Source organism: Caretta caretta, chromosome 4 (genome assembly GCF_965140235.1).
Source record: "Caretta caretta isolate rCarCar2 chromosome 4, rCarCar1.hap1, whole genome shotgun sequence".
NCBI lineage: Eukaryota > Metazoa > Chordata > Testudines > Cheloniidae > Caretta > Caretta caretta.
Window position 1 is genome coordinate 30570958 of NC_134209.1, and position 25411 is coordinate 30596368.

Genomic DNA, 25411 nt, shown 5'->3' on the forward strand with positions numbered 1-25411 from the left:
GAGAGAGGAAGATGCAGGGGTCGGGGGGGAGACGGATAATGGCCACATGTATAGGCAGATTGGAATTTCCTACAGAGGTCAGAGGAACTATTGTCAGCTCCTGTCGCTATACTGAAGACCTAGCCCATGATTTTAGAAAAAGATAGCAGGTTGCATTTTGAAGCATTAGTAGTGGATTTCTACAATGAAAAATAACCATGTTTTAATAGTCTAACACCACATTCCTGATGTTATCCAAAATGGAACTAAGTGTTGTTAAAAGATCATGTGTCAAGACAAGTGAATAGCAGATCTTGCCTGCATGCAATGAATTACATCCCTACACAATTGCATTTTGCATAGTCCCAGTTTCTTTGTGGAAAGTCCACCCTATGCAGATTCCAGAGAGCTATTTATGTTGCCCCGTGTATACCCTCTCATGCTCTCCAGATTTAAGCATTTTAAAATGGTAAATAAAAATAGCACACTGATCCTTCCGTTCCATTCTATCAGCCAGTTTGCTTCGGCTTTCGGTAAGCACCCACTTACTACACAGCACCATCCGTAGGAGGGAGACCTTTACTATTACTGTACGATGTTTCTTGCTGGTGGGTAACCACAACTGACAGACATGAGACAAGTGCTAAATTTACATCAGCTGATGTTGCATGAAAATATATAGCAGTTTACTGACAGTCACTTTACGTCCTGACCCTGAATTATAGCAAAACATCACTGTCGATCCTTAGCTCTTATGAAATCAATACTTCTATAACCCCGAGCACTGCATAAACAACAGAAACAGGCAGCCTGGTCAGCCGTCACAGCAGTGTTCAGAAGCACTGCCCTCTGGTGGTAGTTTGGAAATATAACCTGCTTACTATGAGTACCCTGGGCGGGGAGGGGGAGGGGGGGTGTCATAGGGTTAACCCTTGGAAGACAGGGTTCTAACAAATACCCCAGAAATCATTACCTATAAGTAACCAAATCGTCATTTATGCAAACGGGTGGTTACTGAATAAACTGTAGTGTGAATAAAGTTGTAAAGAGTCTGAGCTTCACCAAACAATTTATGCTGTTGTGCTTGTGAAATTCATAGGTTCCAAGGCCAGAAGGGACACTGTGACGATCTGTTCTGACCTCCCATATAGCACAGGCCAGAGAACTTCCCCAGAATCATTCCTAGAGCAGATATTTCAGAGAAATAAATAAAATCATTCATAATCACCCAAATAACAATGCGTTTAGCAGGTTTAAAAGTTAGTTCGTGTGCTTAGAGATATTGGAGCAATTTGCATAATAAGGTGGTACCCCTTAGGTCAAAGATTGGCTCTCACAAAGGGGAAAACGTACGTTTTGAAGGACAAAACATCATGATTTATTTTTTCTATGCAACGTAGTATTCATTTCTCCAGTGCTTGATTAATGGATGAGCTAGAAAATGTGGGTTTCACTGAGCTCAGTATGGAAGGCAGCATACTAGAGGTTAAAACAGGATTACACATTGATTTGCTCTGCATTATGTGCAAGTCACTTAATCTCTCTGTGCCTCAGTTTCTCGCTCTGTTCAAATAGAGGTAATACTTGCCTAGAGAGTTTTGATATTCTTGGACTAAAGGTGCTATGCTATTTAAGGGCTTGACCCACTAAAGGTCCAATGAAGTCAATGGGAGTATTTCTGTTGACCACAGTGGTCTTTGGATCAGTCCCTAAGTGCAAAGAAATATTAATTATTATGTATAAATACTTAGTTCTTCCAGCATCACTATAATTAATATTCAGGCCAAAACTTTCAAAAATTAGTATCTAAAGGTCGACTCCTAAATCCATATTTAAGTACCTAAATAACTGGGCTGGTTTTCAAAAGTCCTAAATCACCGGGAGACACAAAGTGATCAGCATATTTGAAAACCAGGCCCCTCAGAGCCTAACTTTAGGCTCCTATTTTTGAAAATCTCGGACTAAACAATATAGTTCCCTTTACTTCTTTTTTACGTGTAATCCTTCATTTATATTTTTAGGTACTTATACTAAAGAGTTCATGAATGCACAGAATTGAAAACATTAGTAATAAACTACAGCAACTTGACTTCAAAAATGGAGATTCTTACAAAGCGTTTAAATGATTCATTCTAGACATATAGGTTCAGAGTTTGATTATACACTTTTAGAACTATTACTCAGGTAACACTTAGGTCACGCTTATAATGCATCTTTCCTCCATGGATATCAAAGCACTTTACAAACAAGAATTAATTTTCACAACATCCTTGTGAATTAGGAATCTACAGCAATATTTCAAAGGTCCATATATTGCTATCAGCAGCAGCCATATGCATAAATTCGGTGTGGGATTTTCAAAAGCTCTCTGCATTGATCTAACGTTTTTCCTACTAAGGTCAATGATTAGAGTTAGGCTAGTGCTGAGTATTTTTGAAAATCCCTCCCTGATGTTCAAACTGTGCTTTGCACAGTATTTCTAATCATCCGGCAGAAGAGTTCATTATCCCCAGTCTACTGTACATGGGCTAACTAGATTAGAATAATGGGTGCCTGTTAAATTCCTATTAACTAGAAGTGCTGGGTAACAGACAAAAGATGATACCTTGTCACAACCGATGTTCTAGTATGCACCTATGTTTAATTAAGCAATCTGGCTTTGTCTGAGATCAGAGAGAAAGAGAAAGATGCCCTTTTCCCAACAGGTTAGAAATTAGAATGCTGTTTTGCTTTCTAAAATACTACTTGGACTTTTCTTTCTGTGTCAAATTAAAGTTAGTTATTGTGTTGAGGAAATCAAGGTGGGTGCTTAGCGATTCTTCAACACCCAACAAACTAAGCCTGGTCTGTCTAGGGCAATACATTTAAGGAAGGCTTTGCTGGAATAGTATTGAGACCATCAACTGGCTTGTACCACTTCACTCTTTTACAACTATGGAGTTTCAATCCTCGCTGTCCCTCACTTCCAAAGGCCACCACTACTATAGTTCACTCTTGAGCAGTGGGTGCCTTTAGTCCTAAACACGTCCAAGAATCTGACTGCACCTGCTTTAAAACTTAACTACATCAAAGTACTCTGGGGTGTATTTGTCACCAAAGGTACCCAATGTAAATGATTGAATTGACATCAGGAAACATCCCTGAAGGCAGAAATGAAACTGGGAAGGAGCCAGAGGAGTGGCTAGAAGAGAACAGGGAGAAATATGGGACATAAGGCAAAATCTTGTTTTTACCTAGGGCTCCAGTGACTCTATGGCCAACCCTGCTTTCTGGAAGCAGAACACCGACTGGGAGATTTGCATAAAAATCAACATCCTAATCATTTATATGCAAAAGCTAGTAAGCCTGTTCTGCTCCCAGTGCCCAATGTGCAATCCCATTGAAACCAACAGGGTAACACACACACATCACTGAGAGCAGAAGTTGACCCATTCTTTTTTAAGGGCAGTTTTTTATCCTCCGTGACACATTAACTAAGAGCTTTTCTCTCCCAAGCTTGGAAGGAGGAATGAAAGACTTCTGGACAGCTGTTGATTCTACCTTAAACAAAAGTAGAACACGTATGTGCCCTGAAGTCCTCCTACGTGATACTGAATGCTGTGTATTCTAACTGTACTGAACTAAATGATATTGAACATAAGTAACATTTTAACCATGGAGTAGCTTTGTTTGCTTTGAAAGCCACAAAACCAAAGAGGAAGTGTAGGAGAATGTGGGCAGGACAGTGGCAAGAAACCTCATGACCTCATCCTTTCCGCCTCCAGGGGATTGGCTGGCTGATGTCTGGAACAGCATTTAAATTCCAGAAGGCTGCAGATGTCAAGCAGTAGAAGAGGAGAGAAAGGGAAGTCTGAATCCTTTCAGAGCAAATTAGCTTGAGCTGCTGCACAGTGAAAGCTAACAACAACCCTGTTAGATTCTACCCTTCTGATCCAGACACCACGAAAGGTAAATGCACATTTCATTACCTACCATTTGGTGCTGCATTAAGTTTTTATTCACATGAACCTCAGACAGTAGAATTTTGAATAGTCTAGTTTTTAGTCCAACTTTAAAAACATTCTAGTTCCTCTGCTGAAGGGTGAACCGTCAGAGCCGTAAAGTTGTCTTAAAGAGGGCTGCAGCACACTTTGTTAAATTATGATTTTAGATCTGTTCGTACATTTAGGGATGGAGGAAAGAGGTGGTTTAAATTCCTGCCACTGAGTCAAGTGCTGGAAATTTGAAGCTGCCATTTGAAAACAAAAGAGTGTACTGACAAAATGTAATCATTGTCGTGTCACATGCCACTTCTTCTGGCAGACTTGCAGGGCTTTGAATGAGCGCCCTGGATGGGATATTTTACTTTTCTTTTATAACAATTGAAATTTCATTACTTCTATACAGTATCTGTTTAATGCATTGTTTAGAACATAAGAACAGTCATAAGTGGTTCAGCCCAATGGTCCATCTAGCTCAGTATACTGTCTTCTGACAGTGGCAGGTACCAGATGCTTCAGAGGGATGAACAAAACAGGACAATTTATTGAGCGATCCACCTGCCGTTGTCCAGTCCCACCTTCTCGCAGTGAGAGATTTAGGGACACCTAATGTATTCTTTACTTAAAAGCAAATATCTCTGCCTCAAACTTCCGATTCTCATAGACTCTGCATGGGCTTTTTTGTTTTGGTTTCGTGTTCTGTTTTGTTTTTTTAATTTGTCCTTCAATACCTAATCAGATACATGGCCTCTTGGGTTCAAGTTTCTGGAAAGACTTGATCTACCAAAAAGCAGCTTTTGTTCATATGAATTGATTTTTGTATTCATTTTATTGCAACTTTAATTCAAATTCTGTTCTGAAAACTAGATCTATACTAACTGTAAGGGGGACAAAAAATAATTTGTCTTGCTTTCTCTGTTTGTATGAAACTAAATCTGTCCTTTATCAGCATTTTTCTTTTATTCCTAATGCTTTTCCCTCATTAGCTCAAATCACCAGGACTACATTTTGTGAGGAACTGAACATCGTCAGCTCCTAGCTTAGCACTTTGAAGTGTCAGGTTTTAAATTCTTTACACCCCTTCTGGTGTGGGATTATTGAGATTCTGCTCCCCTCCTCTGATTCGCTGCAGAATGGGGCAGAGGGTGTAGAGACAGAGAGAGAGAGAGAGAGGTTGGCATGGAGAGTTTGAATCCTCAGTGGAAATTTCAGCTGAGCACAGTGAAACACAAGGAGAGAATCAAAAAGCCTATAGAATGTTTGCAATTTTTTCATATTGTCAGCTCACAGTGACAATATCTTTTCCAGGTATAATATCACAATGAAGATTGCAGTGTTTTGTTTGTGCTTCATCAGCATTGCCTTTGCATTACCAGTAAGTATATCAGACATGTAACAACAAGAAGAAAGTTGTATATTTCCTTCAAATATTAATAGTGAATGTATACTGAAAATTTCTTTCCTCTCTTCTCCCCGCAAGGTGAGTAAATCAAAGCGTCATGCCATCTCAGAGAGCTCTGAAGAAAACCATGTAAGCTTCTTTTACAATTCATCTTCTCTATCATTCACTTACTACTTATTTAATCATCACCACGTCAGCTATGTTAAATTGCACTTTCTGATTCATTGTAACTATAGCTGTTCACAAAACTTTATCTAACTTGAATTTTATGGCCAGATTCTCATCTAGTGTAAATCAGTATAGCTTCATTGACTTCTGTGGAACTGTGCCAATTTACACCATCTGGGTATCTGGCCTAATACCTTTAAAAGATGTGCCCTTGTGTATCTTTATAGATCCATTTGTTTAATCACAAACTTTTAAACTCAAGCTTTTTTTTTTTTTTTTTGCTTTTTTTTTTTTTAAAGGAGTTACAGTATGGCATAGTCTTGATGATTCACACCAATCACTGTGAGCCAGATTCTGATACTTTTATTCATCTTGAGTAGCACATTACTTCATGAATGGACCCACTAATTTCAATGGGACCGTTCTCCGGGTATGGTACTACTCAAGGTCAAGAAGGGTATCAGAATCCGGTGCTGTAAGCTCACCCCCAAATCTCACAAGTTACCATAGAAGTGGAACTAATGAGATTTAAAAATCAAGGACACCTCATTATAACACAAACATGTTTTGATACGTTTCACTTGTATATTTATATGCACTACTCCACAGGATGCTATTAAATGTATTGCAGAATATTTTGCAAAAGTCACAATATATTTAAGGATGAGTTTCATATTCAAAAATAGATAGATCCGCATTAAATGCATGGACAGAACACTCTGATAAATGTATAGAACAGCCCACTATCCAAAGGCCTGATCCTGTGAAGTACTCCACCTCCTCAGCTTGAATGGATTCGAAGGTGCTCAGCACCTGACAGGAGGTGCTCTGCACAACGTAGGATAGTGTCAAAGGAAAGGTTAATTTATGGTGTATTTGGATGTGTGTGCCTGCATGTATTTGTCAAATAGTTCTAAATCACATACTGCTGATTTAATAAGCACACACCACACTTTGCCCTTATACTCTGTGCCGCCCCAGTGAAGTCACTGAGACGCGACCAGATATGTTAGTCAAGAGAGAGTTGGGCTCCGACAGGCCAGAAAATGACTAGCCACAGCAGAAGTGTTCAAAGAGGAGAAGAAGCCAGGGCAATCACAGTCCTTGCATAGTAAGGGCTCCCTCCTACTGCATCTGAAGCATTGGCCACCCCAAATGAGCACAGAGTGGTAATGAGGAAGTGGGGACATAATTTCTCTCCCTCCATGCAGCTCCGCAGGTGCCCAATGGGGAGTATGTGGCACCCCTTATGTGGTGTGGCAGAAAGCATGCTCACCCTGCAACCTGGATCCCTGAGCTCCAGCCTGAGCCCAAACGCAGTGAAACAGCCCTTCAGCTCATTCCCTGTGAGCCCTGGCACAGGCCAGCTGTAGGTTTTTCTTTGCTGGGTAGACATACCCTGAAGGAGATTGTGCCTCCTAATGATCACACTGGGACATTGCCACTCCACACAGCTCCTTTCTTAGAGCTATATCAGTCAATGACATTCTCGTTTCTTACCTTGAGAGAGAAACCCTGTTTGGGCAAGGGACTCTTCTGTTTTTTTCTTTAGAAAATAAATGACATAATTGGTCCAGGTGCCAGTTAATGCTTACCCCTTGTGCCTCACATACAATGATTGCCTAGTAACCACAGGTAATCAGGTCACACACCAATACAGGCTCAGACCAATGACTGCAATAGTGATAGCATGCCTGCAGGGTTGCAATGAGTAAGCTAATAAAGGCACTGGACCTGATTCTCCTCTCATTTACATTGGTTTTACACTGCTGTAACGACATTGACTTCAATGGAGTTACTTTGATTTATAAAAAGAAAAGGAGTACTTGTGGCACCTTAGAGACTAACCAATTTATTTGAGCACAAGCTTTCGTGAGCTACAGCTCACTTCATCGGATGCATAAAGTGGAAAGTATTGCATCCGATGAAGTGAACTGTAGCTCACGAAAGCTCATGCTCAAATAAATTGGTTAGTCTCTAAGGTGCCACAAGTACTCCTTTTCTTTTTGCGAATACAAACTAACACGGCTGCTACTCTGAAACTTTGATTTATGTCAGTGTAAATGAGAGGAGAATTAAGCCCCTTATTTGATTTTATGTATTTTATGTAGAGAGTGGTGCAACCCAAAACATTTGGATCCAAATCCAAACTTCCCCAAAACTAGGAGGTGTTTGGTTCTGCGGGTGGAGGAGGAGAGAGTGTTCTGACTATTACTGACACAGGAACCAGCTGCAAAATTCTGATCTGAACCTTCACAAGGCTCAGGAATGTTTACCTCCAGGAGTTTGGTACAGGCACACCTCTAATATTATGTCCTTTCACATCTAAATGTATATTTGGATTGTGGACTTCTTCTGCACTTTATTCCCATCTGAGTAAATGATTAAAAACAAATGAGCTCCAAAGGGAGCAGGTATTTCACATGCCATATCTGTGTGAAAATGAGTTCCTCTGATTAAAGCAGATTCACCATTTGCGTTCTCCTCAAGTCATATGCTCCTATATGCTTCATCTTGAATTGTGACCTTGGTTCTTATTATTTTCCAGGATTCCGGGAGCCATCATTCTCACAGACATCACCACCAGCAGGTGCATACACAATCACGTATGAGACCAGCACAAACACAAGAACTTCTGGTGCCACCTCAGCAGGTATCTAAAGCCACACTATACAGCTACCTGCAGAAATGGTTAGAAGAGAAATTTATAGAAACCCTGCTTTGGTAGGAAAATTTTGTACAGTAAGAAAGGTAGCATATAAGACCCTTACTGATAGCCACAATGGTAACTAATGCAAGCATGGAGCTTCTATCATCTCCCAGAATAACAGACCTAGAAGAAGGTTAAAATTAGAGCAGGTGGAATTTTTCTAATTTCCTACAAAAATGCATCACAATTCTTGTTGTTGCCATTTTTAGACCAGCTGGTCAAAATTTCTCAAAGTCGAAAAAATCTGAATTGTTTCCACAATTTTTGTGGGAAACTTGTCATAATTTTTTTTACCAGCTTTATTAGGTATGTTTCTCCACATTTACATGTACTTTTCATATTCTTTTTCAGAGCCATTTTTCTTCAGAAGAAAGTGTTGAGGACACGGAGCAGCAGGTAAGTTTTCATTGACACCTCAAGCCTTATTGTATACAGCACAGCAGCAACCCTATCACAATATCTATTTTTTCTAACAACAGCCTCCTCCAAACTAGTTCTTCAGACATCTATTTCTAAGTAAAACAGAACTCCTGGCAGGATCGATGAAACGTAAAGCAACCAGGTTTCTAAAATTTGCACAGCAGCTTACAGAACCTGAGGCTCTAGTCTCCTGCTGCAAAATGTAATTAGCTTCCACTGAAGGGTTGGGAGAATGGGATCTGAATAACAAATTATATTGAAGAAATCAGCATAGTAGATCCCCAAACAATCTACATAGTGTTAAACCAGAGGGATCCACAAGTGCGTATTTGATGGACGTCAGCCTCTAAACAAATTCTGCATCTGTAGCGAAACCATTTATGACAAAACCTCAATTAATGAACAAACCTACTCAAACATACATAAACCTGAAGGACAAATCTTAGGACAAATCATAGTCTCTTTGCTCAAGGAATGTGTCTCATCATGGGAGTAGCCTGGAGCTGCTACCACATTTACCATGCCATGGTAAGATCTTATCTGCCTGCCTCAGCTTTAGAATGTACAACAGTGTCATATACTTTGAGGGAGCCGCAAAGAGACACTGTAATAACCTCACATCTATAACAACGCAATTGCATGCTGCACTATTAAATTGTTTCTATGCTTTTCAGAGCCTTCCCAAACGAGCAAGTGTAAGTAATGAAGATGACGGTGATCATGATGATAATGATTCCAATGACACGGATGAATCAGATGAGGATATTGTCACCTATTTTCCCACTGAAGCCCCAGTAACTACGCCTTTAACTCCTGCCGTCCCCACAAGAGGAGATAATTCAGGCAGAGGAGACAGTGTGGCCTATAGAATGAGGGCAAAAGCAAAGCTGGTAGACGTATACCATAAGGACAAGTCTAGCAAGCTCTACAAAGCTTTGGGAAAGGTAAATACCATTTGGCAATGGTTCCTGGGTTACCATAAATGGAGGATGATGTTCAAAATGGAAATTTCTTTGTGGGCATTAGCTGTGGAGGGGATTGACAAGTCACAGGCAAAATTAGAGGGGTGTATTTCCACTTGTTATGGATACATAACTCATTAAAGTTAATAAGTATTATATTCCTATATGCACTGAGACAGGAAAATAGTCCCACTGTTCCAGGTGGCCAGCAGCCACACAGTATAATCATGTGTGAGACCTGAGGCCCGTACTGAACTGATGTCTCATATAGTACTATAAAACATTTGTTATAGCTCTGTAAATGTTCTCGGTGCTTTGAAGAGCATGGATAACCTCGGGGGCGGTGGAACCAGGAGGGCAAGTGCCCTCGCACTGGAAATATTGTGGGAGCTTGACCACTGCCTAAACTTGTGCACATCTTGTGAGTGGGTGTGGGGTGGGGTGCAGTGGTGAAAGCAGGAGGAAGAAGGGCTGGAATCATGATGGGGAGCAGGAAATGGGAGGGGTAGAATGTGCCCAAGAGCAGGTAGGAACCCCCAGGACCCTCCTTCCCAGCCTGGAGCAGGCTGCCCTCAGCCAAGTCTCAGTACCTCCCCTTGCTCCCCCTCTGATCTCATGCCCTCCGTCCAATAACCTATAGGTTTTGAAGATCACCTGTTAGTCTCTAAGGTGCCACAGGTACTCCTTTTCCTTTTTTTAACTCAAAAGGCATGCCCTGTTTCAGTGAAGTATTGCAGTGTTCAGTGATTCATTGGCTCCTCATAATCTAGGATGCCTGTTCATTATGCTTTACCTTTATGTTTGGCACAGTTCATCGTACATGATGTCACAGAGGAGGATGACAGCACACCAGACGCAGAAAGCCAGCAGGTGGATTCCTCCAAAGCCCCATGTGCTGCATGCCGCTTTCCAGGGAAATTTGACATGAGCGTGGAACTGGATGACAGAAGTAACATTCAGGACAGCAATGAAGTCAACAGGAGGTCACATGATAAGAGCATGGAAAATGACAGCCAACAGCAGCTTGACAGTGTGGAGGCAGACAGCGACAACAGCAAACCTGATGTCACAGAAGACAGTCACATGAGCAATGAAAGCACAGAACAGCAGCAGGCCCAAACTGAGGACCTGCAGCGGGTTGATGTTGTCGCTGAAGTCAATGACAGCCGTCAAACTGCTGAGAGCACTGAAGATACTCAAGACCATAGCAGCATTGAAGACAATGAAGTCATTCTTTAAAACAGAAAAAAAAAAATCATTTTTTTTTTTAGTTAAGAGGAAACATTCATTTCAAGAATTGTTTGCAAATGTAAACACATTGTGATTTTGATCTCTAGCTGTAGCAGTGGTTAGTGGCAACTTTATTAACCAGGCAAACTCAAGTATGTTGTATTAGCTCTCCTTTCCATTACAGAAATGTAAGCCCTCCTACTGCGTATTTTACTGTGCTTCTGTTATGTGATTCTGTTATGTGTTTGTGATTCTGTTATGAAGAGAAATATAGAGAAGCAAGAGAAATATAGTTTTACACACAGAGCAAATGTTACCTGTTATGATACTGTACTTTAATGGTTTTAGAATTCCAGTGTATATTTTGTTGTATTTTGTGAGTTCAATAAAACTACAAAACCCTGTACTTAGTGTCAATGTAATTATTGGAGACTACACATCATACTGATCTCACCAATTCTTGCTCAGAAAAAATGAGCTATTTGTTTTGATGAACATTACCACTTTAATTTCCTAAAATATGAATGATATTTAGTCACAAAAGTTTTAGGAGTATACAAATGCATTCAAAATTAACAGGGACTTCTTCCGTTATCACAAAGAGTTATCCTTACTTTAACAACAAATTGTTCTTTTAAAGAAATGGAATCTTATAATCACTATTTATTTACACTCACATTGGCTGCTAATGTCTCGACTTCAGATTTATCCCGTCCCTACAATACACACACAAATTGACTGCAAAATAATTTAACTGTACCCTCAAAATATTATTTAACATATTGTTAAAATTAAATACCATGCTGCCCACTATGGGCCCAGTTCTGCTCCCAAAGAATGCACCATCAAAAACTTTTATCTGCTTCAGTGGGAGCACAATCAAGCTCTTTCCTTCTGTCTATCCCTTCTATATTTAAACTACCATTTCTACTTTTTTGGTCTTGCATGCTAAACTGCGGCATTTCAGTTGCCAAAGTAGTGAGTTACTCCGGTTTTAATCCTACCCAAGTCAGTGATTGGTGATTTATGTGGCAGTCTCCACCTCCCGATAGAAATCCAAAAAGGAGTTTGTCATGTGTAACGTTACCTAGTAACACAAACAAACAAACAAACGTGTTCCCCCAAAGATTTTCTCAAACTATTTATACAAGGACTTTGTAAAATTCACATTTTGGATCCACATACTAATATTCTCCTTTTGTATTCAGCAGCCACTAAACAACAATCCGACATATTTTTGCTTCGTAACAATGGCTAAACCAGGACAGAATATGAAAGACAGTAGAGATTTTTGGATCTAAAAACTCTCCATGAAGCTGCAATAAATTTTCACTTTAGTGAGTCTATAAATGATTTCAAAAGGGGCCTTGTTTTTGTTTTGCATTTCACGTTTTAAACTTAAAAGTCTGACAAGTATTTGAATTTTTTAACTAAATCAGTAGCTTGCAAGTATTACCTCTAGTGGCATGATTCTAAAGCTAAAAAATGTTAATTTCTCTCAATAGCAATACAGTGAAAATTACTTCTGTGTTGAATCTCAGTTTTGAAAAAAGTACAGAATGAGTAAATTTAATCCAATTATGGAGTACATTTAATCAACTGCTAAAAGAATTTGTGTCCATACGGAATATTTACTCTGTGACAAGAAAATGACGTTCTAAAACCTTTAAATCATAGTCTAGAGCAGAGGTCACCAACTGGTTGATCACGATCAACTGGTCGATCCTGGTTGATCGACTGGTCGATCCTGGAGCCTCTGCCAGTTGATCGTGATCTCCGGCCGCTAAAAGTCCAGCGGTGCAATGGGGCTAAGGCAGGGTCCCTGCCTGCCCTGGCCACATGCTGCTCCCAGAAGCCCTTCTGCCCCAGCCCGGAGCTTCCTCCTGCACCCAAACTCCCTCCCAGAGCCAACACCCTATACTCCAACAGTCTGCCCCAGCCCGGAGCCCCCACCTGCACTCAAACTCCCTCTCACAGCTTGACCCCCTCCTGAACCCCTGCCCCAGACTCAGCCTGGAGCCCCCTCCCACACTCTGAATGCCTAGGCCCCAGCCCAGAGCCCTCATCCCCACCCCCCCGCCCCAGCCTGGTGAAAGTGAGTGAGAGTGGGGGACAGTGAGTGATGGAGGGAGGGGAGGAATGGAATGAGCAGGGCGGGGCCTTGGAGAAGGGATGGGGCCTCAGAGAAGGGACACGGTAGATCCTGGCTTTCACTTAAATTCAAAAAGTGATCCTGTGCGTAAAAAGGTTGGAGACCCCTGATCTAGAGAAACAAAGTCTAAAATGAAAACAACAAATGAAGAATGGCGGAGAAGGGGGAAAAAACCTTATAATAAAAGGCAAAAGCATAGGAACTATGCTCACAAAAATGTTTGTTTTTACTATAAAGACCTGTAATTAAATAAACCTGCTGGCTCATTCCTAGATCTTTTCCCCCCCTTGCTCTCTGCTGAGCTGGGGGGAAAGCAGTGGAGACTGTAGAACACTGTATTGCCCTGTCCAGTCGCCAGTGTTCAGAAAAAAGGAAATAATATTCTCAGATCAAAGGGGATTATTATGCTTGGGACAAAGCCACAGGCTTCCTGAGAGCCAGAACAGCAACCTGACTGGGCTGCGGGAGAGACAGCTGGGCAACAAGTGGCAAAGAGGCAGGTAGAGTTCTTGCTCTTGGCAGGTAGCTAATAGCAGCCAGCAGTAGGCAGTAGCACAGCAATATTGCCACCCCCACAGGTCAGACCCAAAAATATCATGAGATTTTTTTTTCTAAGAAAATAGTAGGCTGTGTTTTTAGTCAGTCTTTTGATTTTTTAATGCCCCCTCCCCAGCCGCAATGTGTGTGACAGTTAACGTTGCCCAATATAATTGAATAAGGTGATTTTGGCATTTGCTGCAGGAGGCCAAGGCAATACTGGGACGTTGCACAGGGTTTACAAGGACACTCTGCTATCTTCATGATCTTAGCCTGGATGGCCTTCATAACCCTAAGGGCTGGGTGGGTTAGGGAGTCGTTTACTAGTGTGGCCTAGGATATTTGCACCTTTTGACTCCAGCAGCCTAACTAAAAGAGTCCTCAGTTACACAAAGTGTGATAGTGTTTATGGGAACTCACTGAGAGGTAGATCCCGTAGAATTTAGGGCTCAGCGTGCTTACAGCGCTTGCCTCCACACAGGTGGTACACGTAGAATGCGGCGGCTGTGTAACACCACTCACAGCAACAATGGTGTCAGTTACAGATTAACTATTCCCTAACTTGGCTCATTTCTTGTAGGCATCACCATAGAAATTAGTTGTGAAGAGAGATTTGTTTAGCAAGGGTGTTCCATGCACAGGGCCTTGCCAAATTCCCGGTCCATTTTGGTCAATTTCATGGTCATAGGATTTTAAAAATTGTAAATTTCATAATTTCAGCTATTTAAATCTGAAATTTCACAGTACTGTAATTGTAGGGGTCCTGACCCAAAAAAGTAAGGGTGGCATGGTATGGTGCTGCCTTCAGAAGTGATTGCCTGGTCCACAGCCGCTGCCCTCCAGCCACCCAACTCTGAAGTCAGCATAGAAGTATGGGTGGCAATACCATGACCCCCCTGCAACTCCCTTTTGAGTCAGAACCCTGAAACCTGCCATAATTTGAGAAACGCTGGTCTCCCCTATGAAACCTATACAAGCACAGAAAAGACCAAATTTCATGGGTGGAGACCAGATTTCACAGTTCATGATGCATTTTTCACGGTTGTGAATTTGATAGGGCCCTGTCCATGCCTAAGGGCAGCATGGAAAAAAAATGCAAAGACAGTTGTGGAAGAAGAGGGGACACGCACACACAGACTAAATCTTTGGTGGGGTGGAGGAAGTGAGTGAAATAGCCAGTTCCATTTGGGGTATATGCCAATGAATAAGCACACTAACCTTTCCCCAAACCCTCAGACTGGCCCTGTGTATGTGATCATAATGACCAGGAGTCCGTCTGCACCTTTGAACTGTGGTAAAGAATTGTATTGTCGGCTCACCCCAAATGCTAAGAGTGGCTTTGGGTGGAGCTCTCACAGAAACACTGGCAGACAAAGCAAATCATCATCTTGATTTATTATTAGCGACTGACAGAAGATCTACAGTACAGGGTCACTGAAATGGCAGGGACCCTGCGCTGGCCAGGGATGATTTTTGGTGTGTGTAGGTTTCTTGTATGTGTGTGTTTGGGGTCGATGAATGTGTCTGTGCGCGTGCATTGCACGGGGGTGCACACAGGGGCTGGATGGATGCGGGTGCAGGGGGAGTTAGGAGGATGCGAGGGTAAAAAGGTAGATGGGGGGCACGTGGCTGTGGAGGGAGGATGTCGGTGTGTAACGGGGTGTACGGGGAGGGAATGGGTCAGGGCTGGCCGGGGGAAAGGAGGAGGCGGTGGATGGCCAGCAGTGGGTGTGTGGGGCTGCGCGCTGGCTCCGCAGCCGCGGTTCCGCCTGGGTTTGAGGCGGGAGGGATCTTTCTCTCTCCCCCCTGCGCCCACCCGGGGCCGCGAAGAATGGTGGCCGGGGGGCTCTGGGGGCCGGTCGGGGCGGGGTTCGCGGGTGGGGGCGGGGGGCTGTCCAGGCCCGGGGCGGGTTCTGGGGGCGGGGCTCGCGGGTGGGGGCGGGGGGGGTGTCCGGACTTGGGGCGGGGCTCGCGGGTGGGTGCAGGGGGCTGTCCGGACTTGGGGCGGGGCTCGCGGGTGGGTGCAGGGGGCTGTCCGGACTTGGGGCGGGGCTCGCGGGTGGGGGCGGGGGGGTGTCCGGACTTGGGGCGGGGCTCGCGGGTGGGTGCGGGGGGCTGTCCGGACTTGGGGCGGGGCTCGCGGGTGGGTGCAGGGGGCTGTCCGGACTTGGGGCGGGGCTCGCGGGTGGGGGTGGGGGGCTGTCCGGGCCCGGGGCGGGGCTCGCGGGTGGGGGCGGGGGGGTGTCCGGACTTGGGGCGGGGCTCGCGGGTGGGTGCAGGGGGCTGTCCGGACTTGGGGCGGGGCTCGCGGGTGGGGGCGGGGGGGTGTCCGGACTTGGGGCGGGGCTCGCGGGTGGGTGCAGGGGGCTGTCCGGACTTGGGGCGGGGCTCGCGGGTGGGGGCGGGGGGGTGTCCGGACTTGGGGCGGGGCTCGCGGGTGGGGGCGGGGGGGTGTCCGGACTTGGGGCGGGGCTCGCGGGTGGGTGCGGGGGGCTGTCCGGACTTGGGGCGGGGCTCGCGGGTGGGTGCAGGGGGCTGTCCGGACTTGGGGCGGGGCTCGCGGGTGGGTGCAGGGGGCTGTCCGGACTTGGGGCGGGGCTCGCGGGTGGGTGCGGGGGGCTGTCCGGACTTGGGGCGGGGCTCGCGGGTGGGGGCGGGGGGCTGTCCGGACTTGGGGCGGGGCTCGCGGGTGGGGGCGGGGGGCTGTCCGGACTTGGGGCGGGGCTCGCGGGTGGGGGCGGGGGGCTGTCCGGACTTGGGGCGGGGCTCGCGGGTGGGGGTGGGGGGCTGTCCGGGCCCGGGGCGGGGCTCGCGGGTGGGGGCGGGGGGCTGTCCGGGCCCGGGGCGGGTTCTGGGGGCGGGGCTCGCGGGTGGGGGCGGGAGGCTGTTCGGGCCCGGGGCGGGTGCGGGCTCGCGGGTGGGGGCGGGGGGCTGTCCGGGCCCGGGGCGGGGCTCGCGGGTGGGGGCGGGTTCTGGGGGGGCCCAGGGCGGCAGGTCTGCGCGCGGTCTCGCCCCGCCCCGCGGCGTCTGGGCGGCTGCAGCAGGCTGATGGCGGGGACCGGAGGCGCCAGGGCCGCGCTCTCCTCCCCGGGCGGCGGGGGACCGCTGGGGCTGGAGCTGGGGCGGATTCAGGGACCCGCGGGCGGGCCCTACTCGCCGCCGCCCTCCTCCTGCTCGCGGCAGGCCTGGAGTCGGGACAACCCGGGCTTCGAGCCGGAGGAGGCGGCGGCGGCGGCGGCGGGGGGGCCGGTGCTGCGGATGGAGATGGACGTGGAGTGGGGCAGCCGCGGGGCCGCCTCCTCCCCCTCCCCCGGCGCCAGCAGCGCCCGGGGCCCGGCCGGGGAGCCTGACAGCGGCCGGCGGCGGCGCCGGCGCGGGGAACGCGGCGTGGGGGCGGCTCCGTGTCCCAGCCCCGCCGGGGGGGACCCGCTGGCCCCGCACCTGCCCCCGGACGGGGCCCCTCTGCCCCGTCGAACCGCCTGGGCCAAGCGGCTGGCGCGCCGCCTGCGAGGTAGGAGCCAGCCCCGCTCTACGACCTACCCCCCCGCCCCGGGTCCTGCCCCCTCCCGTGTTGTGCCCCCCTTTTCCTGCCCCATGGGCTGCTCCCCGTGTTCTGCCCCCCCCCCGCCCCATGGGCTGAGACCCCCCCAGCTTCCCTCACATTCAGGCCCTGGAGTCCTCTCACCAAGTCACACCCCCCCCGGCTTTCAGCCCTTGCCCCTTGTGTTCGCCATTTGGACCTAGTACTCCATTCCCGCAAGCGCTCTGGCTCTTGCCTCTTTTAGATCCTTTCACCCCCACGTTGGCTGCCCCCCCCCCACACACACACACATCTGTTCACAACCTCAGCCCCTTGTTTTAAGCTGCCCCAAGCTCTTTGCCTTTCTTGCTTGTGCTGCTTCTCTCAGGGTGTCAGTTGCAGGGGATGCTTTGTAGGGAAGAGAGCACACTGAGAAAAGGTAGGTCAGGCTTCATCCAGAATGTGCAACCCTGTGTGTGACCTTTTCTGGAGGCACAGGGCCCTCGAGCCTGACACCAAATCTCTGAGTGACCTTGGGCCAAGTCTTTTCATCTTTCTGCCACAGGCTCCCTCTCTATGTAATCAGATTGATGGGTACTTCCCACACAGAGGTGATGTTGGGATTAATTACCTTTTTGTACAGTGCTTTGAAGTGCTGCCTAGCTTCCAAGTGTTGTCATTAGCTGCCAAAGTAAAAAGCTTACATACATCATCTATTTTGTTGCAGTAGTCTCGGTGGCCCATTGTAGTCCTATTGCTAAGCAAAATTAACATTGCAGATTTCAGAGTAGCAGCCGATAAAAGCTTATGCTCAAATAAATTGGTTAGTCTCTAAGGTGCCACGTTTCAGAGTAACAGCCCTGTTAGTCTGTATTCGCAAAAAGAAAAGGAGTACTTGTGGCACCTCAGAGACTAACCAATTTAAATAGTCTGTGTGGTATGTAGATTGTAACGGATTTTTTACCACGAGTACTCCCTTTTTTTTTTTTTTTGACATTGCAGAGTAGCTCACTGGGGGGTAGGAAGTCAGCTGGGGTTCAGTTTTGTGGGGGAGAAGTCATGGGCAAAAGCCCCACAGTGTTTTTCTGTTTTGTTTTTTATAGTTGCATAACATCAATATTCATAAAAAATTAAAAGGCTTCTATATTTTAGACTCAGGATTTTTCTTCATTTCAAAGAAAATCTTTGTAACTGTAAAAGTGAATGGTGAATGGAGTGAACCCCTTTTTCCATAAAGTTTGCAACTAGATAGATAATCTGAACGAGTACTCCCTTTTTTTTTTGATAATCTGAACTGGTGCAAGCTGGCAAATATTAGGTGACACAAAGTGAACAGATCTATCAAACTACATTCAGTTTCAGGCCTGAGGTTTGCAAATCGGACAGTTGCTTGTCCTTTTATTAATGACATCCCCCAAAAATTTTTGATATAAATATTCTGTGAATTGAGCCATCTCATGTCAAAACAAAATGCCCTGTATTTATTTATTTATTTGGATGTGAAAGTCAAAAGTGCACTGTTTCAGGTATGCAGCATGCATGCTCTGCATCAATTTTTGTGAAAGATTGCACAATGAAATAAGTTCCTGTTTTGTGGTGTGAGATTGAAAAGTGGACAGTAGTGATTGATTATAGTATATAAAAATAATTATTATTGTTTGATGGATTTATGGCCTTTAGCATTGTTCCTTGAATGTTATCTGTGTGTATAGCTAGTGCTTGGAAAAGGAGCTGGTTTGACAGATGTAGAAAGTGAAGTCCTTTTTTTTTTAACCAAGAAACAGGTACAGTCTAGGCAACTGTAATAAGTTTCCCATATTCCCCTTCTGATATACTTTGCCATGTTTGTCTACATTTAAAAAAAAAAGTCTGAACATGACTGCAAGTACTTGAATTAGATGGCACAATACTGACCATGACTTTGTGATGATCACATAACTTAATACTATTGGATCAATTGTGGTTTGTGAAACAGTATTGAAAACAATCATGACTATGCTAATATGATCAGTGCTAGCATTAGAACAGTTTTCAATACTGGTTTGTGGAACCTGTTGATAAAGATGATTGACTGTACAAAACACCACTTTCAGCAGCAGTTAATCTTTTAGTGTAGATCCAGCTTTTGTCCCCAACTAGCTGAAAAAGACATTTTATTCCTCTGCACTATCCAGTTACCTTAATATAATTTTTTAATGATTGGCCACTCCACGCTGGGGTAGGAAGACATTGCCTGCTGTACAGTTCAAACTTTGTCAGTGTATGCCCTCAGGAAATCTGTTTTTTAAAATACGCAATGATCCTACTGTACTACAGTTGAACTGGTTTTAGAACAAGTGGGAATATTTTTTCGGACAAGTCCTTCCACTGACTTGCAGCACAGGGAGCTGGGCCTGAAGTGGAATTAGCATCTGAGAGGAAGACGTTGCCAGGAGAATAAATTGCAAGGTATGGTTCTGTCAGTCAGGGAGATCAGTCTAACACAAATTTCTCAGGCAAAATAAGCAATTTGGAAGGTGGTGCACATCGGTCATTGAAAATTACCTTTTTTTGTGGTGCAGGCCCATGTTGAATCACCAGATCCTCTTGGTATGATGTTCTAGCATGCAGTCTATTGGTGACTGATTTAGTTCTCTTTATGCTATTGGGTGGGATGTCACTAGTAAAGTGCATGCTTTGTGGAAACTGGTGGGCCTACATTTTATGGTTTTGCAAGATAAGAAAATAAAATTTTAAATTACTAATGTCCTCTAGTTGCTTGGGGCATTCTGCATATTCAGATATATTTTACTTAAATGTATGGGTCCCTTTTGGAAGAAAAATAGCTTGGTTTTGTTTGACTAATATTGGGCTTGTATATGCTAGATGCTTAGCGCCCTCAACTCCCAGTGACTTCAGCCCAGTATTTAAATGGTGTGAATCACATGTAAGTATAGCTAAAGTTACTACAGAAGCCTCTCTTCAGTTTCTGAGTGAAGAAAAGATGTTATTACTATACACTATAAATTCTCAGAGTTTAGAGATAGCACTTATTTTTGCAAGCAGTTATGGACAGATAGTGTCCTTTCCTAGCACATCTATAACAACAATCTTCTCTAAAGAGGATAGTGGATATAGGGTAAGTAATGAAAGAGAGAGGTTCCAAGTCTGAAATGTTAAGGTACAGATTGAAGGATGCTTACTACAGATAAACTGAACACCTTTATATCAAGGCCTAGTGAAATTCACTGTAGCATAATTTAAGGAACTATTCAGTCTAGAGTTGGAAACACTCTTACTTATTTTTGATGTTTCATGGAGAACAGGGATGTCACTGAAGAATGGAAAATATGGTACTTACAAAATCTTTTAACACACGATATGTTTAAATATGGAGTCAGTTATGCAGCAAAAGCCTTAACAGTATGTTTTAAGTGTTGGAACAGGCAAACCAGATAATTAGATTGAGAAGATTATCTGCAGTAACTGGTGCATTGTTAGAGTAAATAAACTGGTAACTGGAAGCACAGAAGGTGATAAGTAGGGCCCTACCAAATTCACGGCCATGAAAAACGCATCATGGGCTGTAAAATCTGGTGGCTCACCCTATGAAATCTGGTCTTTTGTGTTCTTTTATCCAATACTATACAAATATCATGGGGAACACCAGTGTTTCTCAAATTGGGGGTCCTGACCCAAAAGGAAGTTGCAGAAGGGTCACAAGGTTATTTTAGGGGGCCATGGAATTGCCACCCTTACTTCTGTGTTGACTTCAGAGCTGGGTGGTTGGAGAGCGGAGGCTGTTGGCTAGGCGCTCAGCTCTGAAGGCAGTGCCCTGCCAGCAGCAGTACAGAAGTAAGGGTGGCAATACCTTGTACCCCCCTCCCCAACTCCTTTATGGGTCAGGACCCCTACAATTACAACACCATGAAAATTTAGATTTAAAAAGCTGAAATCATGAAATTGACAAAAGTGGACCGTGAATTTGGTAGGGCCCTAATGATAAGTAGTAGTCATAATGGGTTAAGAACATAATGGCCATGCTGGCTCAAACCAATGATTTGTCTAGGCCAGGGGTTCTCAAACTTCATTGCACCCCGACCCCCTTCTGACCAAAAAAATAATTACTACATGACCCTGGGCAGGGTGGCAGAAACCCGAGCCCGGGGCAGGGGAGGATGTAGGGGGGAAAAGCTGAAGCCCAAAGGCTTCAGTCCCAAGCAGGAAGCCTGTAGCCTGAGCCCCACCACCCAGGGCTGAAGCTGAAGCCTGAGCCCCGCTGCCCAGGGCTGAACTTGAGTCAAAACACAGTATTTTGAATTTATCCTGATCTTTGTATTACAAACCACCACATGATCTTTGCATGACGGCAATTGTCTGTTACAGAGAGGGCCAATACTGAGTAAGGAGATATTTTGCTGGTTAGGACTGAGGTATATTTGTAGAGCCAGGTTGGGAAGATCACAATCTTCCTCTTCTGCGCTAGACCTTGCTTCAGTCATTGCTGTTTTTCTGTTGCTTTCATGAATACTAAATGCATCTACCTAGCATTTTCCTTTAATGTTTTTCTTATTTGAATTTCACATTCTTAATCTTTTTTTTTTTTTTTTTTTAACAAGGAGGCTGCTACATTTGACACTTATTGGGTCACAGTAGTCATGAAGTTGATGCTTCACTAAGCAATGTGAACTTCAGGACATGTATAAGGTTCCTCTTTTATGTTTGTTTTGGGAGGAGGTGATGCTTGAGATTGGCAAATTTAGGGAGGGTGAGGTTTTATGTTTCTGATTTGCTGTATAGCTTAACTGTTTGCTGCTATATATTATAAGCTTGCTTTTGGCTTGTTTTGTTTTTTTAATTGTTTTAAAACATCTTAAGGGCACTTACAGCTTTGGAGGTACCTTTTTGTTTATAAATCCAAATATATACAAGCTATTTAAAAATGAAAGGAAATGTAGCAAAACCTGTGTGGCTCAAACAAATTAAATGTATTCTGTGGACAGATTTTTACTATGAGATGAAGTTTACTTTGTTTTGTAGTTCCCTCTAATCACTACAGTGTGACACCTCATCTGAATTTGTGTAATCTAAGGATATGCCTTTCAGGCAGTAAAAGAGAGAGGGAAAGAGAAATGTTAGTTTATGGATTTGATAAACATTTGATAAAGTGAATGGTAGGTCACTTCAGCATGGATCAAAAGTTCATGAATAACTTTATATGTCAGAAATGGGATGCTGAAAATGGTAAATTATAGCTAGAATTGAGATAATTTTGATGGTTCAGAGATGATTCCAATCAAATCTTTACATTAAAATGACTCCTTGAACCTGCAGTATTCTTGATTATCTAGAATAATGTTTCTCAACCTTGGGTTGGTTGAGGGACAAGTTTAGGGGGGTCGCAAGCAGGGCCAGCGTTAAGGGGTAGGAAGCAGGCCAATTGCCTGCGGCCCTACAAAATTAACTTACATGTTTCAGCCCTGAGCTTAAGGTAGGGACGGGAGTTGCAATTTTTTCTAGTGTGAGGGGGGTCACAATTTTTTTTGTAAGTCCAAAGTGGGTCGCCAGCACAAAAAGTTTGAGAAACACTGATTTAAACTAATATACTAGTAAAATGGTAAAGTGGCTACATCAGTCCTAACATTTCAGGCCGAAAAAGAAATATAATGGCCAATAGAATCTAGATTTACTTTATTGGTAAGCCTACTCCGTGAACTTCTGAGCTGGATTTTTCAAAGCTGTAATTTTCCGCTCCATGCTGATTTACAATAATTCTCTAATATGACAGAATTTCAGTTAGCAAATATTTTGCTTGCTACATTTCTTATTGGTGACTAATGTACTGACAACTAGTACTTAGCATTCTTGGGCGTTTTATATGGTAAACTGCAACAGCACTTATCTGTAAATTTTTCAGCCTTGGCTTTGAAGAACAAAGTAAAAAACAAAACCAAAAACCTAGTTTCCTTATGGTAGAACTAATTCCACCCTTTTATTAATGTATATTAATGAAGGGTTGTTAAAGACTGAAAACTGAGAGGAAAGCTTATGCTAAAGTTATTACTCCCTGTGCTGGCTTTGTTGCTAAGTAATGTCTTGAATTGGTGTGCTTTAATGGTTTCTAAAAATATTTGCTCTGTTAATGCTTTTGGAATGAACCTTAGCATTGCATGCAGATGGAAGATTGTAGCTTTTATCGTCTATCTCTTTGTTGGGTGAAGCTCCCATTCAACAGCTGGATCTTTCAGACTTTATTCTTTGCAACAGCTGGGATTACATTTTTGCTTCATAGTCCAGTTTACATTTATTTTAATTTTCCATTGTTGCTGTTAAATTTGACTCCAAATTACTGTGATATCTTGAACATTAATTTTTTTTTCTCAGGGATTTTCAGATAATTTTATTTACATCCACTAGTGATCTAAAGGGAATTTTTAAGGCTGGTTACTTAAAATACCTGAAAACTGAGAGTGATGACAGTTTGGCTTTGCAGGAATAAATTGGGTTGTTTTTTTCCCCCATCTTTTTCTCTCTGTCCTCCTTTACACTTAGGTCATATTGGCTTGCTTTTAGGTTAAACAACAGTTGGCTGGAGGTTACAATTCTGAATTGAACATCAACAGCTGGTCCAAGCTTCTCTCTGTTCCTTATTGCATTCCTGTTATTATTATGATTGCTAATGCATTCTGTCTTGATAACATTCAACAATTGACCTTTTGGTGACACTTTAAAAAAAAGTTTCCTTTATTTTCTCATCCCCTTCGGGACAGTATAGCAAGGCTGAGGGCTTGTCTACACTGGCAATTTACAGCACTGCAACTTTCTCACTCAGAGGTGTGAAAAAACACCCCCCTGAGCACAGCAAGTTTCAGCGCTGTAAAGCGCCAGTATAGACAGTGCACCAGCGCTGGGAGCCGCGCCCCTCGTGGAGGTGGGTTTTTTAGAATGCAGGGGGAGCTCTCTAAAAAAGCGACCACCCAAGCCATGTTAAAGCGCAGCCGAGTTGCCAGTGTAGACTAGCTCTCAGTTAGGGGCTCTTGCATGGAATGTTGAAGCTTCTCAAGCAAGCTAGTGTCATAAACCCAATATTGGACCTCGATTCTTCAGCTAGTAAAATGCCCAGATTCCCATGGAAACTGTAGATATAGAGAAGATTTTTGGCTCTGGAAAAGTGGAACGACAGGGTGTAAAACGTTAATGGATGTCCTGACTACAGTTCCTTCTTGCACTGAAAAATAAGAAATGTAGAAAGCCTTATTAAAGCCTCTACTGCAGTGTTCCCCAAACTTTTTTCTTCACACGCCCCCTTACACCGGCTTTCCAGTTTCTCTACATCCTTTCTATATAGCAGTGACCAAAATTGGACACAGTACAGTAACTCCCCACTTAACGTCCTCTCACTTAACATTGTTTTGATCTTGTGTCCCTGCTGCATTACAAAACATGCTCGTTTAAAGTTGTGCAATGCTTCGCTAGAACGTCTTTTGGCCGCCTGCTTTGTCCAAGGCTGGCAGCCCCCCTATCAGCTCCCCTACGCCTCTCCTCCCCCAGTGTCTCCTGCCCGCTGGCAGACCCCGTAGATCAGCGCCTTCCCCCTGCTCCCCTGCCTCCAGTTGGTTTGCCACGTTCAGGAGGCTGGGAGAAGTGGAGAGGAGCAAGGATGCAGCACACAGGCTCCCCCTCCCTCCCCTGCCTCCTAAAGGCCGCAAACCAGCTGTTTGCCGCGCGCAGGAGGCAGGGGAAGGAGGGGGGAGGCACTGATCCACGGGGTCCACTGGCGGGTGGGAGGTGGTGGGGGGGGGCAGGCAGGGGAGCTGATGGGGGGCTGCCAGCCTGTTTAATACCTGTATTAAATTGCTTGTTTAACATTGTTTAAAATGTGTATGATGCCTTTTGTCTGGCAAAAAAAAAAAATTTCCCTGGAACCTAACCCCCCCTATTTACATTAATTCTGATGGGGAAATTGGATTCGCTTCACATCGTTTCGCTTAAAGTCGCATTTTTCAGGAACATAACAACAACGTTAAGTGAGGAGTTACTGTACTCCAGCTGAGGCCTCATCAGTGCCGAGTAGAGCGGTACTATCGCCTCCCATGACTTGCATGCTATATTTCTGTTAATGCAGCCCAAAACTGCATTTGGGTTTTTTTGCAACATTGCATTGTTGACTCATGTTGAGTTTGTGATCCACCACAACTCCCAGATTCTTCTCAGCAGTGCTGCTGCCAAGCCAGTTATCCCCCATTTTCTATTTGTGCATTTGACTTTTCTTCCCTAAGTGTAGCGCGTTACATTTGTCTTTGTTGAATTTTATTTTGTTGTCTATAGTCCAGTTCTCCAATTTGTCAAGATCCCTTTGAATTTTAGTTCTA

At 44.4% G+C, this 25411-nt stretch overlaps 2 protein-coding genes across 4 annotated transcripts in view; both read left to right on the top strand.

Annotated features, from left to right (window-relative positions):
- Positions 1–3786: 3786 nt before the first annotated feature.
- Positions 3787–11257, top strand: SPP1 (secreted phosphoprotein 1). The gene is made up of 7 exons (XM_048847653.2): positions 3787–3927; positions 5268–5334; positions 5440–5490; positions 8078–8182; positions 8591–8635; positions 9334–9603; positions 10432–11257. The coding sequence occupies exons 2-7, from the start codon at positions 5281–5283 to the stop codon at positions 10858–10860; spliced, it is 954 nt and encodes a 317-aa protein (XP_048703610.2). The 5' UTR covers positions 3787–3927; positions 5268–5280; the 3' UTR covers positions 10861–11257.
- A 5283-nt stretch (positions 11258–16540) lies between these two features.
- Positions 16541–25411, top strand: part of PKD2 (polycystin 2, transient receptor potential cation channel) — a 43298-nt gene continuing 34427 nt past the window's right edge. Inside the window, exon 1 of one of the 3 annotated variants that reach the window (XM_048849109.2) lies at positions 16541–17051. In XM_048849109.2, coding sequence (XP_048705066.2) covers positions 16589–17051 — 463 coding nt within the window. In that variant the 5' untranslated portion in view covers positions 16541–16588. Of the gene's footprint in view, positions 17052–21658; positions 21747–25411 lie in introns of those variants that run through there. The other 2 variants (XM_048849110.2, XM_075127513.1) reach the window with 2 other exon arrangements.